The sequence below is a fragment of the Staurois parvus genome, unplaced genomic scaffold, assembly GCF_062004578.1.
Source record: "Staurois parvus isolate SC_StPar_1 unplaced genomic scaffold, SC_StPar_1.0 ptg000146l, whole genome shotgun sequence".
Taxonomy (NCBI): domain Eukaryota; kingdom Metazoa; phylum Chordata; class Amphibia; order Anura; family Ranidae; genus Staurois; species Staurois parvus.
Window position 1 is genome coordinate 909,255 of NW_028317942.1, and position 18,479 is coordinate 927,733.

At 39.2% G+C, this 18,479-nt stretch overlaps 1 protein-coding gene across 1 annotated transcript in view; it reads left to right on the forward strand.

The window, feature by feature from the left end:
- LOC149464866 (CUB and sushi domain-containing protein 1-like) overlaps window positions 1-18,479 on the forward strand; it is a 1,089,704-nt gene that overhangs the window by 905,823 nt on the left and 165,402 nt on the right. The window contains exons 26-27 of the mRNA XM_089673951.1: window positions 6,139-6,330; window positions 7,026-7,152. Coding sequence (XP_089530077.1) covers window positions 6,139-6,330; window positions 7,026-7,152 — 319 coding nt within the window. The remainder of the gene's footprint in view (window positions 1-6,138; window positions 6,331-7,025; window positions 7,153-18,479) is intronic.

The window sequence follows — 18,479 nt, forward strand, 5'->3', positions numbered from 1 at the left end:
AAAATCAGGTATGAATTGCTCTTGAACACAATTTACCATATAGGTACCAGGTTTAACATATATTGTACAACTGTAATGATATTAACAAATATAAATTTGGTATTCTAAAATAAAAAAAGGCAGCCAAAAAATATATTATTTTTTGTTTTGTTTAAACTTTATTTTGTTTAAACTTTGAATTTTAAAAGTTAAACTGCATTACAAGAGGACTGTGCAACAATATGCACTATCATGTTTTTTTTTCACCTTTACCAACTCCTAAGATATAATTGTAGAAGGCAAAACCAGTGGGTTTGGCAAAGGTTGACAGTGATTTCAGTTATGAAACATGGTTGTCCCTCAGCCTTCCATTTTACGCTTTCATTTCCAGATTTAGCAACCTTATGCTCAATGTTAGGTCAAAACCCACTTCTATATAGAAACATAGATATAATAGACTGTGTTTTAAAGCTACCAGTATGGTCTGGCAAGTACCTTTTTCCTTTCTACAAACTACAGATTGTCTCTGAGGATAGCAGTCAGAGGTTAAATGGCCTTTTGTATGCAAAAGCATATTTCTTTCTCACAAGTGATAGCTACATTTGCGTGCTCAGATTCTTTAAATCTGTATGTGTCTTGAGAACAGTTATTACCTGTAGAGCTATTGCCTATACTAGTCTTAAAACACAATAATGCAAAATCAGACAAATATTTCCTATTCAGCCCATCCTGCTGTTTTTCCATGAATCTGCACATACATTATTTATTGCAGTCTAAAAAAACCCCAGCCATCACTGAAATAAAATGATTTCTGTTGTGCTCTCTCTTTAGAAAACACATAGTGCTCTGAGAATCCTGTGTCAAGACTGTTCTGTGTATGAACAATGATTTGTACATAAATTCTGCTAAAAAATATAAAACAGTCATTTATAAATGTTTAACCCTTAAAAAATGACTAAAATGTTTTATGGTTTCCCATAAATAAGTTCCCAATAATTAGTTCAGATGTTAAGAAAATATATTTTAACTTTAATTTGATATATTTTTATTTCCATTTACCTTCTTTCTTCCTGGGACCCAGTACCGGAGGCTGCCATCTCATAGCAGATAGAGCCCTGAGGATTTTTATACTACAACAAAAGTGATCATTACCATTTTATTTATTTTGTACCGCAAACATCGCATTACCATGAGTGCTCAACCTGTGGCCCTCCAGCTGTCGTGGAGCTACAAGCCCATCATGCGTCTGCTTTTAGGAATTATGCTTGTAACTGTCAGCCTTGCAACGTTTCATAAGCTTCGACAGCTAGAGGGCCGCAGGTTGAGCACTCGTGCATCAGACAACCGACTGAATTTTAATTGAATTAGTCCAGTTGTGATACTTTTACATTTGTAAAAATGTATTTAACAGAGCAATTCTGCCTTGCAGCACTGGGCTCACTTGTTTGAAGCCTGGTCAGGAAACTATCTGCATGCAGTTTGTACTGTACTAGTGTGGGTTTTCTTCTGGGTACTCCAGTTTCCTCCAAAACTTTAAATACATGTTGGTAGATTAATTGGCTCCTCTCTAAATTTGTCCTAGCATGTGTGTGCATATATAGGTACCATAGATCGTAAGCTTTTTGTGGGCAGGTCCTGATGTAATTGTACAGTGTCAGGAATGGACTCACCACTGGTGGTGCTGTGGCTCACTTGCTCTGTGGGCTGCAGTACCAGCTCCTACCAGAGGGTGCTTCAGCAGCCAGGGTCTCACTCCTGCAATCAAGCCATCACCTGAGGCTGATTGCAGGAGGTCTATTTAAGCAGGACCAGGCCTGCAATCAGTGCCTTGGTGTTGTTTCCCATGAGCCCCTGTACCTTGTATCCTGTGTTCCTGTTCCTGTTCTTCTGCCTATCTGACTTGTTGCCGACCCTGCCTGATCCTGACCTCTGCTGACTTCTCCTGCTCTGACCCCTGGCTCGTTTGACTACTCTTCTGGAAATGCCTATTCTGATCTGAACCCCCGTTACCAAACCCGGCGAGTGACCTGACTACCCTTTGCCTGCTGCCTTGTACATATTAGTATTAGTTAAGGTTTGGTTTTGTTTGCACTGCGTTTGTTTATTTTGTGCAGGTAATAATAAATCTTATTATCCTCTCACCATACTTGAAGCCTGCTGTTTTCCTATGTCAGTCCACACATCTATGGTCATACCTGGATCCCTGACAGTACAGTATGTAAGCACTGCATATAAGTACCCGTAAAAGATATTTATGAGCCATGGCAATCACTCTGACTAGTTTGAAAATATTGAGGAAAAACACAAGAGGGTGCACTCTCCTCATGCATTACCATGATAACAAACTTATTTAAAAAATTGATCACAAATGCATACTACAAATGCATACTCACAAACAAGCAAAGTGGCCAGTTTGATTCTTTTTTTTCTTCTTTTTTTTTTTTAAAGAGTATCTAAAGTTTTGTTGTATAATATTGCCCTCATATGCCCTCTTTTTTTAACCACTTGCCCTCCAGAGTATTTATCCCCCTTCTTGACCGGGCCATTTTTTGCAATAAGGCGCTATGTTATTTTAACTAACAATTGCACAGTCATGCAACACTGCACCAAAATGAAATTTATATCTTTTTTTCCCACAAATAGAGCTTTCTTTCAGTGGTAATTGATCGCCTGTGCATTTTTTATTTATTACGCTATAAATCGCTGAGCAAACTGTTGGCGCTATATAAATCCTGTATAATAATAAACAACAAATAACTGACAATTTTTAGAAAAAAACAATGTTTTGGACTTTTTGCTATTAAAAATGTCCAGTAATAAATTTAGCCCAAAATGTATTCTACTACATGTCTTTGCAAAAAAAAATCCCAATATGTGTAAATTAATTGGTTTACGTGAAAGTTATAGTATTTACAAATGGCGGTATATATACTGCAATTTTATTTTTCTCAATAATAATGGCGGCGATCAGCAACTTATAGCAGGACTGCGGCGGGCATTCTGACACTTGGGAGGGGAACTGACTTTGCCACTGACATCTACAGTGACACCAATACAGTGATCAGTGCTAATAAAAAGCACTGACACTGTACTAATGGCACTCGGCAGGAAGGGGGCGATCAAAGGGTTAACTGTGTGCTGTTTCACTGTGTGCTGTGTGAGTGCTTTACAGTGTAATCATATTGCTTTGTATCTCTCTGCTATGCAGAGCCATACAAAACAGTGTGCAGCAGCTAACAGGGGAGAGATCTGTGTTGTTTATACACAGGTCTCTCCGCCATCAGAGATACTCGGTGATCACCGAATGCCGGCAAGAAATCACTGACCGGGACCCAGTGATTGACAGCCGAGGCCGTGAATGGTAGGGCCCCCTACCCGCAACTGCAAAATCAGGTATATATATGTGATTTTGCGCACCCGTGCCGCCCTGTAGCAGTATTTCTGCTATAGGGCATCACAGAAGCAGTTAATCATGTTTGTGTTTTTATATATATATATATTGCTTTGTAATATGTGTTTGTTGTGTTCTGTGTAATATGTGGTCTTGTAAAAGAGAGAAAAATGTTAAAAAAAAATCCTAACTGCTGAAATCAGAAGCTTAGTCTAAAGTAAAATAGATGTATTTGTTAAAAAACATACATGAACATTGTTATCTGATCACACATCCAAAACTTATTATAAAAATCCTGGCCTCCCAAGATTTAAAACTACTTCATAACACCTAAGTCTTATGTATCTTGACAGCTTTAATAACAAAACAGTAACACTGTATCCTTATAACTTGACAGCTTTAATAAAACCACCACACTGTACATTTTTCACCAATATAGTTTTAGCTTAAATTTTCGCACATTTCATTAAACCGGTACATTTGCAAAAAGTAAATGAAAAGTTATATATGTATATATATATATATATATATACACACACACACACACACTGTACACAGACATTCTTTATTTAATGGATCAGTTAACTTTTTGTACAAAAATACAAATGCACATCTTTTTGCTGGTAGAAAAATGTACAGGGTTATTTTTTTGTTAGGAGCCTGAAAAACATTGCACCTGCGATCAGTTGATCATGGGTGTAATGCAGGGCTCTTGCAGACTGTCAGTGTAAGATGTCTGCTTGTACCTCGTATGAGCAGGCATTTACACTCTGCCAAAAAAGAATCAATGAACTACCTAGAGAACTAAACAGCACTAGTTCATTGAGAACTACAAGCTAACAGCTGCAAAGGTTGTCAGTACTTGTAGTTCTCCCATTCACAGAACTCTGTGAATTAATAATGTGGCTGGGCAGAGCCCCACACTGCCATGTTTTTGTTTATTTTTTAAAAATTGTGACAGTGAGATTAGAGAGAAGATCCCCGGTTCGCTGTCACAACAGGGAGCGGATCGGGGTGACGCTGCAGCAGTGAGAACATGGTACATGTTCCCAAAGGAGGACTTATCTTTTAAATCATACTCACCATACTTAAATAAGATATAGTACAGCCTTTTCACTCTGGTATATTATAAAAATGCACTTTTTTTTATTTCTGTATATGTAAACAATCGATAAGAATGCAATGATGATCATGTGAAAAGTGGCATAAAGTTAAAGGGAAATAGACTGGAGTTTTCACCTTGCAAGGGAATTTTCCCTCAGCTTAGTGAATGAGGTAAATCTATGCTAACTTCCTTCATCCAATTATGTGAAAGCAAAAATGCAGGGTTTTCTGAGTATTCTTTGCAAAGTGAACTCTCTCCATAAAAACTTCATCAAAGTACACCAGGCATGTGTAATACATCTTGTCCTTCTGCCCTGCTGTCCCTGCCCCCACACTTGCTGAGTAACCTGGATAGTAGAAAGAAAGATTAGTCTTGTTATAAAATATGCTTCTGTCTGTTTACATCCATTTTTCATCAGTTTTTTTGTTCATTTTTTTATGTTTACATCCGTTTTTCGCACATTCCTTTTTTTTATGGAAGAAAAATAGGGTTTCCTTCTGTTAAAAAAAACATATTAACAGATGCAGAGATTAATGGATTTTTAATGGATGTCCATAAAAATACTTCTGTAAACGCAGATGAAAAATGGACATACGGAATGCCCATGTGAAAGGGGCCTAAGGACCCACAGAATCATAATGTTGACGTCATTTTAAACAAGAAAAAAAATATAGTTTATACTTTTTACATGTAGAAATTTTTTTTAAATAACAGCAATTGACCACTGGCCCTCCAGAAGATTCACCCCTCTTCATAACCAGGTAATTTTTTGCTGTACAGCGCTGCACTACTTTAACTGGCAATTGCACAGTCATGCAACACTGTACACATATAATTTATATTCTTTTTTTCACACAAATAGAGATTTCTTTTGCTGGTATTTACCAAAAATAACAAACAATATTTTTACTTTTTGCTATAAAACATAAAATATAGGGTATAAATTAGATTTTGTATTCAACAGATATAACAAACCTGCATCCATCTAGTCTGTGCAAGGAAAAGGCTGCAATCTTTTAGGTTAAAAGATAAGTTCCCTTGTGGACAAAAATAATAAATGCACATTTTTTTTGCAGGTAAAAAAATGTACATTTATTATTTTTGTCCAAAGGAGCATGGAAAGCATTGCATCAGCGATCAGTAGATTGCTGATGCCATGCAGGTCTCCTGCAGACCTGTCAGAATATCTGCCTGCCATACGGGATGTACAAGCAAGCAGATATACTGAAAGGAAGCTGCCACGCCGCTCCAGAGGGCCGTGGTTGTTCACTGAAAACTACAATCCGACAGCCACTAAGGCTGTTGGGACCTACATTTCGTTCACACACTGTTTTCAAATCTGACAGATAGTACGGGGGAACTTCTCCCCGTATTATCTGTCAGAGGGAGGGGGGATATTGCATGCAGCTGCAGCCATGGGAACATGGTACATGTTCCATCCTAAAAACAGGTAGAATGTGTAACATGTTCCCAAAGGTGAACTTATCCTTTAATTACTTCAAATATATTTACTGTGTGCAGTTTTATGCACATTTTGTTTCTAAAGTCCTAACATGTTTTTTTTTATCCAATATAAAAAGAAAGGTATTTTAAAAATATATAAAACTATAAAAATGTATTTGGTTGCTTCATATAATTATACATGTGCTTTGTTTGTTTACAGGTTTTGATTTAATAAAATGTGAGGATCCAGGAATACCAAACTATGGTTACAAGATTCGTGATGAGGGTCACTTTGCTGATACAACTATTATGTATAGTTGTAACCCAGGTTACACGATGCATGGAAGCAGCATACTGACTTGTCTCAGTGGAGATCGGAGAGTGTGGAACAAGCCTTTACCAACATGCACTGGTAACACAAAAAAGTTCCTATATTTTACAAATAATACTCAGTTTTTTAGGCCTTTTGTAATACAAATAAATGTATTTGCCTAACAAACACAGAAGGTTTACTTTGCAATGTAAATGCTCTCTTAGCTAAATGAATAAAGTAAAGATATATACTCTAAATAAGGCAATCATGCCCAAGGAAAATTAAGATTTTTGATAGCATGTGATTGAATGATTGAGGTGAACACAATATTTACTTATCCCATATGCACTTTACAGTGAATGCTCTGAACCTTCACTTAACAACATTAATATATACTTGAGACAGTATATGTTCAGGATTCAAAGTGAATGTTCACTTAAATGAAAAACTTAAAGTGAGACTTTTTACTTTGAATACCCTACATAAGGAAATTTTGAAAAAAAGATATTGACTTGCATATAAATTGATGATTTGGTAAGTGAAGTGCAGAGTCACATTGCTGGGTAAACAGTCCTTATTCCTTTCATAAATTAATCTCAATGTACTTCTTTAGTAAATCAACCTCGTTTGCTTATGTATGTACTGTACATGACATGCCTGAACTCCTAAACATTGGATTGTTTGTTAATTGGTTCAAAATAAAAAAAATACTTTTAAGAACATAGCAGTTAAATTATTTTGTTAGATTAGATTTGAAGTAAACAAAAATTTTAATGCATGTGTTATTTTTGCAGCTGAATGTGGAGGTCGGATTTATGCTGTTGCATCAGGGCGCATTCTGTCTCCAGGTTATCCATCACCATATGAAAATAATCTACACTGCACTTGGATTCTTGAAGCAGATCCAGGGAAAACTATTAGGTAAGCTATATCAAATAGACATATTATACAGGAACAGTCACCACTGATAATTTCTGACACATCAAGTATTAAAGCCTAATTGTTTGAGCCAAGCTGGTCCAAGCAAACGATTTCCTTCACTAATCCTATTTACTAGCTATTTCCATCAACTACGTACAGTATACAGGGCTGTGTTCTGGCAGAGGGATGGACACTTCATGTCCCTCTCCCTGAACATAATTAAATCAGGCTGAGTGCTGCTTTATATTTTATGAATTATTACACGTTTTTCTCTGATTGGCTGAGGTGGGAATGAAGATAGATGACATCATGACCTCCTCAGCCAATCAGAGGAGGCTGTGTATTCATTCATTTAATCACAAAGATTTCTTTGAATGGCTGAGCAGCTCCTGCCTAACTCTATTTTGTTCTAGGAGGAAGATGGGAAGTTCCAATCCTGCTGCCAGAACAAAGTCCAGTATACTGTATGTAACTTACATACAGTTCTTACAGTACTGACAGTTGCAGCATTTGTTAGTGAAGGAAATAGTTTGTTTTGACCAGCTTGGTCCAAGTGAACTATTTAAAGTTTATTAACCTCTTTACCCCTGCCCTATAGCAGTTTTACTACTACAAAGCGGTGGCTCTCCTGTGCAAAATCATGTACAGTATATACATAATTTTTCACTTCAGTCCCACGGGGGGGGGCGCGCACACACCGCTGGCGGATCGCTGCTGCTGTGAACTGTCACAGCAGAAGCCGATCTGCAAGTCCCGGTAAACGGATGTTTGCCGGCACTCGCAGATCATTGGGCAGGGAGGAAGAACAGAGCTGTACCTATGTTTAAAGAGGCACAGCTCTGTTGTGACAGGTGAAAGTGATCGATCATGTTTCCCTGCAGAGCTGGGAACACGATCTATCTCTTGTTCCAGCACCACCTAATGTACACCAAGCACATAGCTAGGCACACATTTAACCCTTTGATTACCGTAGATGTTAACCCCTTCCCAACCAATGGTAATAGTACAGTAATCAGAACATATTTTTAGCACTTATCACTGTATTAGAGTCACTGGTTCCCACAAAGTGTCAGTGTAAAACTGTCCACCGCAATATCAAAGTCCCACTATAAGTTGCTGATCGCTGCCATTACTAGTATAACATTTTTTTTTAATTCCAGTATATTTCCCATAGTTTGTAGATGTTCTAACTTTTGCACAAACAAATTAATATACGATTATTGGGGTTTTTTTAACCAAAAATATGTAGCAGAATACATTTTGGCCTAAATTTGTAAAGAAATTAGATTTTTTACATTTTTTATTGGATATGTTTATAGTAGAAAATAAAAAATATTGGATTTTTTTCAAAATTGTCAGTCTTTTTTTGTTTGTAACACAAAAGTAAAAACTGCAGAGGTGATCAAATACCACCAAAAGAAAGCTGTATTTGTGGGAAAAAGGACATACATTTCATTTGGGTATAGTGTTGAATGACAGTGCAATAGTCAGTTAAAGTAGCATGGCCTGGTTAAGAAGAGGAGTAAATCTTCTGGTGGGTTAAATCTTATAGTTAAGCTCAAAAGATGAACTCCATCCTTACCTTTAGTCCTGCACAGTTGTACAGGCTCCTCTCTTGTACTGAAGTTGCTTTAAAGTTGCTCTAATTTCACTGCACACTGCGAGTCTTATACAGTATGCATTAGAAGCTTTAGCAAGCTAGATAAAGCCTCCCTCATTTTCTGGCTGGGAAAAGTTCAGCAAAATCTTTCCTCCCTAGCCTTTCTGTCCCCTAATCCACCTCTTTCACTCATTGCATTTCAGTTCTTTCACTCATGGAGGCTCAGCATCACATATAGGCATTACCATGCAAAATCAGCCTGCCTAGCATTGCCCACTCCAGATTGATTATCACCTATCATGGCATTTTGATAAATCTCATTCAGAGTTAAGGCCCTTCAGGGGAGTCATAATGCAGGATGCTGGGATGTTTTTGAAAAGCTATGTACAGCACCCTGCTGTCTCCTCACACCAGCCATAGACATCTACATTGCATAGAGAAGCCCAGAGACTTAGTGATGATTTCACTTGGTCTAACATAAGGTAATAACAATTAAAAGGTTTTCTTTTAGAATTTCATTAGATAGTTGATGAGGGGGAAAAGAGGAACCAGAGAAGACAAAATATAAGAAGATCACACTTCAGCTTAAATTTTTCCATAAAAGTAATCTGAAAACACTTTAGTTGTTTTGGTATATTTGCGAAAGGTTAGAACCTTTGGCAGCTTTTAGTGATGTCCATGTGCCCATTATGTCCATGGTATGGTGGTTCTTGAGTCAGAGAGTGAGGGAAAATCTTTCAGCAGGGTCACAATTAACAATAAAAGGGATAGAAAACTGACAGATGTCCTATCCTTTCTCCACATGTCTTAAAAATAAATGTTTCTAATGCTGTCGTAAAGTTACAAAACAATAATGTCTTTATTAGATATCATATAAACCAATAACAGGTGACCTAAGGTACATGTGTTTAGTATTAGTAAATTAAACATATATACTGTTTGCTAGCAAGCATGTGTGTATTTGCTGTCTTTTACGTTGGCCTTTACCACTAGCCTACTGGGCACTTATACTACCTTCCTGCCCAGGCCAATTTTCAGCTTTCAGTGTTGTCGCACTTTGAATGACAATTGTGCGGTCATGCAACATTGTACCCATACAAAAATTTTATCATTTTTGTCTCACAAATTGAGCTTTCTTTTGGTGGTATTTAATCACCACTGGTTGTTTTATTTTTTGCACTATAAACAAAAAAAGAGCAAAACATTTTGAAAAAAACATTTTTCTTTGTTTCTACTATAACATTTTCCAAACAGGTAATTTTTCTCCTTCACTTATGTGTGATTATAAGGCTGCACTGATGGGCACTGATAGGAACCACTGATGGGCACTGATGAGGTGGCATGGATAGGCAGCACTGATGAGGTAGCACAGATAAGCAGCACTGATGGGAACTGATAGGTGGCACTGATAGGTGGTACTGATGCTGCTGCACTGATATGCAGCATTGATGGACACTGATAGGTAGCACTGATGGGCACTGCGGGCGGCACTGATGGGCAGCACTGATGAGTGGCACTGATGGGGGGGCTCTGCTGGGCACTGGTGGGTGACACTAATAGGCACAGGTGGGTGGCACTGCTAGGTGGCACTGATCATCAGGGTACTGATAATTAGTGCCCTGATGATCCGTGCGGATCTGTTCTCTGCCAATTACCGGTTATCAGCAGCATTTTCCTCACATTGTGACAGCGTGAGGAAAGTGCAGCCAATAACCGGTAACTGTATTTATCCGATGGTCTGCTGTGTCATTGGACACAGCTGATCACGTGGTAAAATGTCGCTGTGACTAGCCTTTTACCACATCACGTGATCCACTGTGTGCACCACAGGGGGCACGTAGGAGGGTGCGTTCTGGGAGGACATCATATGACGCCCTCCCAGAACTGGACAAGCGTGCTATAGCCATCATTTGGCTATAGCACGGTTGCCTAGTGGTTAAAGTGGAACTATGAGCAACATGACATATAAGATGCAGTCAAATGCTAGTTTTTGTTTTTCTGAGTTCCCCTGTAACATGTTTATTACCAGATGACTCTTCCAGTAGATCTGCAATTTTTCTACTTCCTGTAATTGGTAGGTAGGTATTCGGGGGAAACAGGATTTGTGCTCGTGAGGATTTAGATGGGGCAGGGGGGATTTGTGGGTTAAAAGATTTTGTGCTGGAGTGGATTAGGGGTGTGGAGAGGATTTCTTCTGGGATGGAGGGGAGGCTGTGCATTTGGGAGAGAGGATTTGTGCTAGAAGTGGTTGGAGGAATTGTGCTGGGAGGGAGATTTGGGGGAAGGAGGATTTGTGCTGGGGGAAGTAGCAAAGAGAAATTGAATAGGGGAGAATTTGTACTGGAATGGGGGTTGTGCTGGGAGGGGGATTTTGGGGGTGGAAGAGAATTTATTCTGGGAGAGGTGATTGGGGGGAAAGAGGATTTGTGATGGGAGGGGGAATTGAGGGTGGTGGAGATAAGTGCTGGGGTGGGGAAGAAGGAGTGATTGTGCTGGGAGGGGTATTTGGGGAAAGTGAAGGAGGACTTAAGGAATAAAGGGAACCAGGATCAATGGGAAGGGCCCCAGGCTTAAAAGGAAGGGCCACGGCTGATGGACAGGGAGCCCTTTAATGTTTCTTGCACCGTGGCCCTGAAGGTTCTAGTTATGTCGCTGGGCAACTGTTTTTTTTTTTCCTTTGGAAAAAAGGTTTAGGAAATGTGAATAAAATATGTAAGCAACCACCCAGTCCTGCAACTGCCACTTTTTCCACACAGCTTAGCTTGTAAGAGGTGCTGAAAAGATTACAGATCTATGTACAAGATCAGTGGGCACTAAAACTATGTTACAGGATGGACAAAACCTGCTGTGTTAATGTTTGTGGCAGTATTTTTTTTTATTAGTAATTATTATTAAATAGACGAGTATATATTTCAATAAAATCTTACCATCGCAAGAATTATATAACATTTTAATCAATATCTGTGAGTCTTCAGCAACAAGTGTTTCAATTAGTGAGTCAAAGAGTGGTGTGATGCATTCCAAGTGTGCACCATACAAATGGCACATAACAAATGACAGTGCTACTGACAGCGATAAAATAAAATATACAGTAACTACATTTCTGTCTTTAGAATAGTTTTTTTTCCTGCTCACATAAGGGGGCATCATTAAGAAAAATGTTATCTTGTACAGATATGAAATCTAAAATTTGACTTAAGGAATATTTCTGCTACTATAAGCAATATGTTTTATAAATTGCATTGGAAACTGATCTCTATGCACATCTGCACACTGATCTTTCCAGAACACCCTTAGCATTTTGGTTCTGATATAAAAAGCTTTATAAATGGTCCTCTCAATTTTTTAAATTGAAAATATATGGCTATTCCAGTTGTGAGTAAACAAATAGTTATGGGAAATGTCATCTATCAATAGTTATTGTATGAGTATACTTGCATGTATTGTCTTATTTTAAAAAGATACTTCACAATTACAATAATTGCCTTTTAGATTTAACTCCCTGTGATGATTATGTAGCATCATTACATTAACGTCCAGGGAAGCAATAGGCAGGAGCAATTACATCCATATTAAAAAATCACAAAGACTAAAGAGAAACTGAACTCTAGAAGCTTTGCCCACAAAAGGCATGCAAAAGGGTAAATTAGTCACCAGTTTTGCTTGCGGTTTTCCTTTTCTTCACCGATCTCTGTTTGTGCAGCCATTTTAGTAGAGGCACTAATGCCCCTAGCAAAGAAAACATTGAGCAGCACAGTAGTGATAGCACCAAATATCACTCCAAATCTCATGAGACACCTTTTGACTTCACTTTAATTGCTGTCCTGGCAGATCGATAACACTTCAAATTATAGAAAAAAAATATATATACAGCATTCTCCCTAATAATTAGTCATATACCCAGGGGCGGACTGACCATTCGAGCACTCGGGCACTGCCCGAGAGCCCGGGGGTCAGTAGAGGGCCCCATAAAATGCCCCTGGTATCTGTTATAGGCTTTTTTGGGTGTGTTTTGAGTGTGGGAAAGGACACAGGGGCCCCATGATCCCCAATTGCCCGGGGGCCCCATGAGTTGTCAGTCCACCCCTGCATATACCACACAAAAGTAGATAAAAACAAGTAATCAAAAGTAAATGGTGAGTGCTAGAGAGCTGGAGCTCCTTGCACTAAAAAGGAAGTGACATACTAAAGTATAAATACATATACTGTATATCAAAGTGATGCAGAGCATAAAGCATATATCCAAAATTATGCACAACATGTAATTACCAAAATAAATGAATACAATATTGCAAATGAATATGTAAAAGGTACTCTTTAAAGTGCCAAGTGTAATAACATGAATGAAACTCCTAGTGAAAGAGCATCAATATTAATATGTCAATGCTGCTCTTCAAAGTGCCAAGTGCAATAGTATAAAAAGTCCTTCTAGTGATAGTCCTATATGAAATCTCTCCAAACAATTCCAAATAGTGCTGAATCCCAAATAGTGCTCCTCTCCTGTGCAAGGTCCTCCTCCACCATGCACTCAACCAATGGGAAACCTCAGTTTCTCACTCTTTAATATCATTATCAATGTGACCAGGAGCCTAGAGAAAAATGCTCACCACACAGAGCCCAGAGGATCATATACAGTGTAGTATTTAATGGTTTTAAAATAGTTACATTAAAAGCAACATAAAATATCTTCCATGTGGAAAAAAGAAAACAAACAGTCACAGCCATACATACTAAGATGGCCACCGATCAGGACTTCGGAAATGGTGGTGTGACATCAGCATGTAGACTCCAGCCGTGCGCACGCACGTCCTCAACTATATGCCCAATGCTGACGTAGTAGTTAAGAAACACTTTATTCTGAATGAAACATATACATATTTAAACTAAAGTACAGTACTGTGCAAAAGTTGTAGGCAGGTGTGAAAAATACTGTAAATTGCTAAATTAAATGAACACAAGAGAAATCTAAATCACCATTCGTTTGCTGACCTCCCTTTTCATGTGTTTTCATGTATTGGATGTGGAAACAAGGCTAAGTGACTCAACTATGTTCAAAAACATAAGAACTGGAGTGCAGAAAAATGGAAGCAGGTGCTCTGTACTGGTGAGTCAAAATATAAAAAATTGGCTTTAGGAGGAGGCAGTTTGTTTTTCAAAGGGCTGGAGAGCAGAACAATGAGTATCTGCATTCAACAGTGAAGCATGGTGCATGTTTGGTTAAATTTCTTCAATTAGTTGGAGATTTGGTCAGGATCAATGGTGCCTTCAATGCAGAGAAACACAGGAAGATACTGAGCCATCATGCCATATCAACAGCGAGGTGTGTGATTGACCCCAAATTAATTCTGCAGCAGGACAATGACCCCAAACATACAGCCAATGTCATTAAGAACTATCTTCAGTGTAAAGAACAAGGAGTACTTGAGGTGATAGTTTGTCCCCCACAGAGCCCTGATCTCAACATCGAGTCTTTCAACATGAAGAGACAGAAGGGTTTGAAACAGCCTACAACCACAAAAGATCTGTGGTTAGTTCTGAAAGATGTTTGGAACAACCTACCTACTGAGTCTCTTCAAAAACCATGTGCAAGTGTACCTAGAAGAATTGATGCTGTTTTGAAGGCAAAGGGTGGTCACACCAAATATTGATTTGATTTGGATTTCTCTTATGTTTATTTACTTTCCATTTTGGTAATTGATAAAAATAAACTACCAACACTGCTATTTCTGCATGCCTTCTTAATTTACAGCATTTTTTCACACCTGCTTAAAACTTTTGCACAGTACTGTATATATACCACAGTGAGCCATTTTTTATATTAGGAAAACTATTTTACACAATTGTATATGATACATTCATATGATTGGAGTTTGTTTGGGTTAACACATTTTATTGGTGTGTGTAGAAAACCCTCAGCACAATGAACCTCCTAAACAAATTGTGTGGCTAGCATATAATGTGTTCCCACATGTAAAAACGTAAATAAAAATGGAGAAATGCAGCACAGCAATATATACATAAATGATGCTAACAATTGAATATGTGCATATATAAATAGTGAAAAAACAGAAAACTGTGCTTGTTAAAATCAATGTATGCTATACCAAATCTTAAATATCATCACGTGGACTTGTGTGGTATATATCCTATAGATCACAACAAGTGTTGTGTGGTATATATCCTATAGAGGCAACAAGTGTTTTCTGAAAATGGTCTCAAAAAATGGTGAACCGTTCCTTTAAATCCTCTGTACTTCAACTGGACCAGTGTAACACACTACTTTCAGGGATCGCGGCTCTGGAATCAGGGATCGCGGCATCTCCCTCCGTGCATGCGCACTGGCGGCAGATCATGCCAGGACACAGGCACTAGGTCCCGGCGAGCCGCGGCTGACAGGACGCTGCGCATGCGCAGTAGGAACCGCGGGCGCGCCTCAGGCGTCCAATGACAGCCGGGGGCGCGTCCTAGCTGGCCAATGACAGTGCAGGGCGCACTATTTAAAGATGCCCTGCACTGTCACAGATTGCTGCAAGGTCTATCTGTGATCCTGAGTTCCTGCATCTGTTCTAGTGACCCTGATTGACCCTGACTATGCTACCTTCTCCTGTGATTGACCTGGATTGCCCTGACTACTCTGCCTTCTCCTATTCTGACCCCCAGCTTGCCTGACCATTCTACGGACTGACTTACCCTGCTGATCCTGCGTGTGACCTGACTACTCTTTGCCCGCCGATTCGGTACCCCGCTTACCCCCTCGTGACCACGATCCGTTACCACCCTGCTGGGGCCGCCATCCTCTTTACATCTGGCTCTCCCGGTACCTGCATACGTCCCCGGAGGCTTCCTCAGCCACTGGTGGGCCTGCTCAGAGGTCGTGACCTGGCCCGGGACTGTTACAAGTCCATCCCCACCATCAGGGGCCCTGGTGAAAGCACAGCCCGGGCTTAGACCCCACGCTCTGGGTAGGTCTGTCAGTTGGCAGCCTGAGGCCCCACCTGGCGGATCATAACAACTACTGTATAAGCATGTATGGTGCTCCTGTGTCACCCCTTAGTGCTCATCCACCTCCAACACTCTATTGCGCTCACCTCCAAGTTTGACCCGTAATGACAGGTCAAACTGCGCCTTTCCCTTTGACCCGGGAGGGTTTAATGGTACACAGATCTTCACCACCATTAGCCAGCACCTTTAAACAGCTCCAGATCTCTCCACATCCATGTGAAAAAAGGCTCAATATAGTGTAGTATTGCCACTAAAAACAGCTTTTATCAAAACAATTTAGTTCTACTCACATTAAAATGTGTCCTCCTGGGACACTACAGGGTTAAAAAACTCACTATACAGTGCTTGCTGTGAGAAGTATGCAGAACTCCCTTTTCCAAAATGGTGTCACATGCATTTCCAGTTTGCAGCCTGATATAGTGTAGCAGTGTGGTAGCAGTGTGTATTACAACACTTCTGGGTTCAGAGCCAGGTCACGTGATATGACGTAACGCATAGGGTACGCTGATAAGACCACCTGCCCGTAATGCACTGCAGATAGGTGGCAACCATAGGCAAAGCGATATACTGGTACATCGCTCTGCCTGTCCTAACACAAGGGGGTGCAGCATGATGGACTCAGCAAAATGAAGATCCCAGTGAATGGGACCGGGTGATCATGTGATGGCTATGCGGTCACACGATCACGATGTTAGCAAAGCTGTTATGAATCAATCTGAATCAAAGCAGCTTTACTTCTCTTCTTGGTGAGCTGTGATTGGCCCACAACTCTCACATGGTACATGGGACCAATCACAGCTCCCTGTACCATGTGACCAGGTGGAGCCAAGCACAAATCACTATTATTTTGAGACGTCATGGACTTAACTCATTCATAACAGTTTAAAGCAAGCATTGCATTGCATTGCAATAATCTTTATTACTCCTGCAATGCAAAGTGAACCCCTGATAACCCCCCCCCCCCTCCGGAGCTGTAAGATGGTACTCTGGTAACATTGCACTACTCTGATTAAAGTGTTTAAAAAAATTAAAATAATGTAAAAAAAAAAAAAAACTATTGAGAGAATTTTAATAATTAAATATGTTTTTGTAACTACTTGCCTCTCCCCGCTCCTCCGCAGTGGGCGAGCAGTTGATCTGGGCAAGGAGATGTACCCTTATGTCGCTTTCTATTTCTCTATAATCTAAGAAACTGGAAGCTACAAGCATTTCAGTTTCGCCAAATATAAACCGTGACATTTTTAAATTGAGAAAGCAATAGACCCCAGCTTTCTGAGAAAAGAGTGCCTGTCACTGCCCAGTGCTATCACAGGGGATAGTTACATTCTCTGTGATCACAATAAAAATGACCCAAAAAAGAAAGGGACAGATCGCAAAGGCGAACGTAAGAGTCAGTCCGGTAAACAGAGATTGCACCATGCATGAGCATGGTCAAGGGCAGTCATTCTGTCACTAGACCTCCTGTGTAAATATAAAGTGGTGTGTGTGTTTTTGTGCATTTTGTATATTTTTTCCAAAAGATTAGCATTTGAAAAATTACTGCACAAATATTGTGTGACATAAAAAATGTCAACACCCACTGTTTTATTTTCTAGGGCCTCTGCATTAAAATATATATAATGTTTGGAGGTTCAAAGTAAATTTCTAGCAAAAAAGAATGGTTTATTATAAACACAAAAGTGTCAGAAAAGGCTTTGTCTTCAAGTGGGTGATGTATGGCATAAGCTTCTAATGTTGGCCCTGAAATGCCAAGATAGTAGAAGTACCCCTAAAAATGAACCCTTTTTTAGAAAGCAGACACTCCAAGGTATTTGCTAAGGGTAATGAGGAATATTTTGCAGATCTCAATTGTTGCCACAAGTTTTTGGAAAATGAAGAAAGAAAACGAATATGTATTCTTTTCTTTTTTTCTTTTTCTAAACCCTGTGACAAAAATAATACCTGCAAAATACTCACAGTGCTCATCATGCATCTTATCAAATTCTTTTGGGTGTCTACTTTCCAAAAAGGGGACATTTGAGGGGGTATTTTTACTATCCTAGCATTTTAGGGCCTACAAAACTGTGATAAGTAGTGAGGAAGTGATATGAGGAAGTGTGCCCTTTGAAAGCCTGAAGGTGGCCATTGGATTTTGGGGGCCTATGTGGCTAGGCTGCCAAAAGTCTCTCACTTGTGGTATCCCTTTAGAGAAGGGAGAAGTAGCAGAATGTGTTTTGGGGTGTTATTCCACATATACCCATGGCATGTGTGAGCCATATATAATTTACGTGGCAACTTTGTGTAAGAAAAAAAAATTGTCATTTTCCAAAAATGTACAACTTGCCTCTCAGCAAATTCCTTTGGATGTCTACTTTCCTAAAAGGGGTTATTGGGGGGAGGGGGGGGTTTGTAATGCCCTGGCATTTTAGCATCTCAAGAAACGTGATGAGTCAGAGAGTCAAAAAGTAAAAGCTGCGTAAATTCCAATATATATATATTGGGTTTTTGTTTACCGAAGACATGTAGCAGAATACATTTTGGCCGAAATTTATGACTAACTTTGAGTTTATTTGATATTTTGTATAACCGAAAGCAGAAAATATCTTTTTTTTCAAAATGTTTGGTCTTTTTTCATTTATATCATGACAAATTAAAAAAACATGTGGTGATAAAATAAATAATAAATAAATATTGATGCTCTATACTGATCAAATCAAAGCCACACCTCTCATCAAAAAGGTCCTTA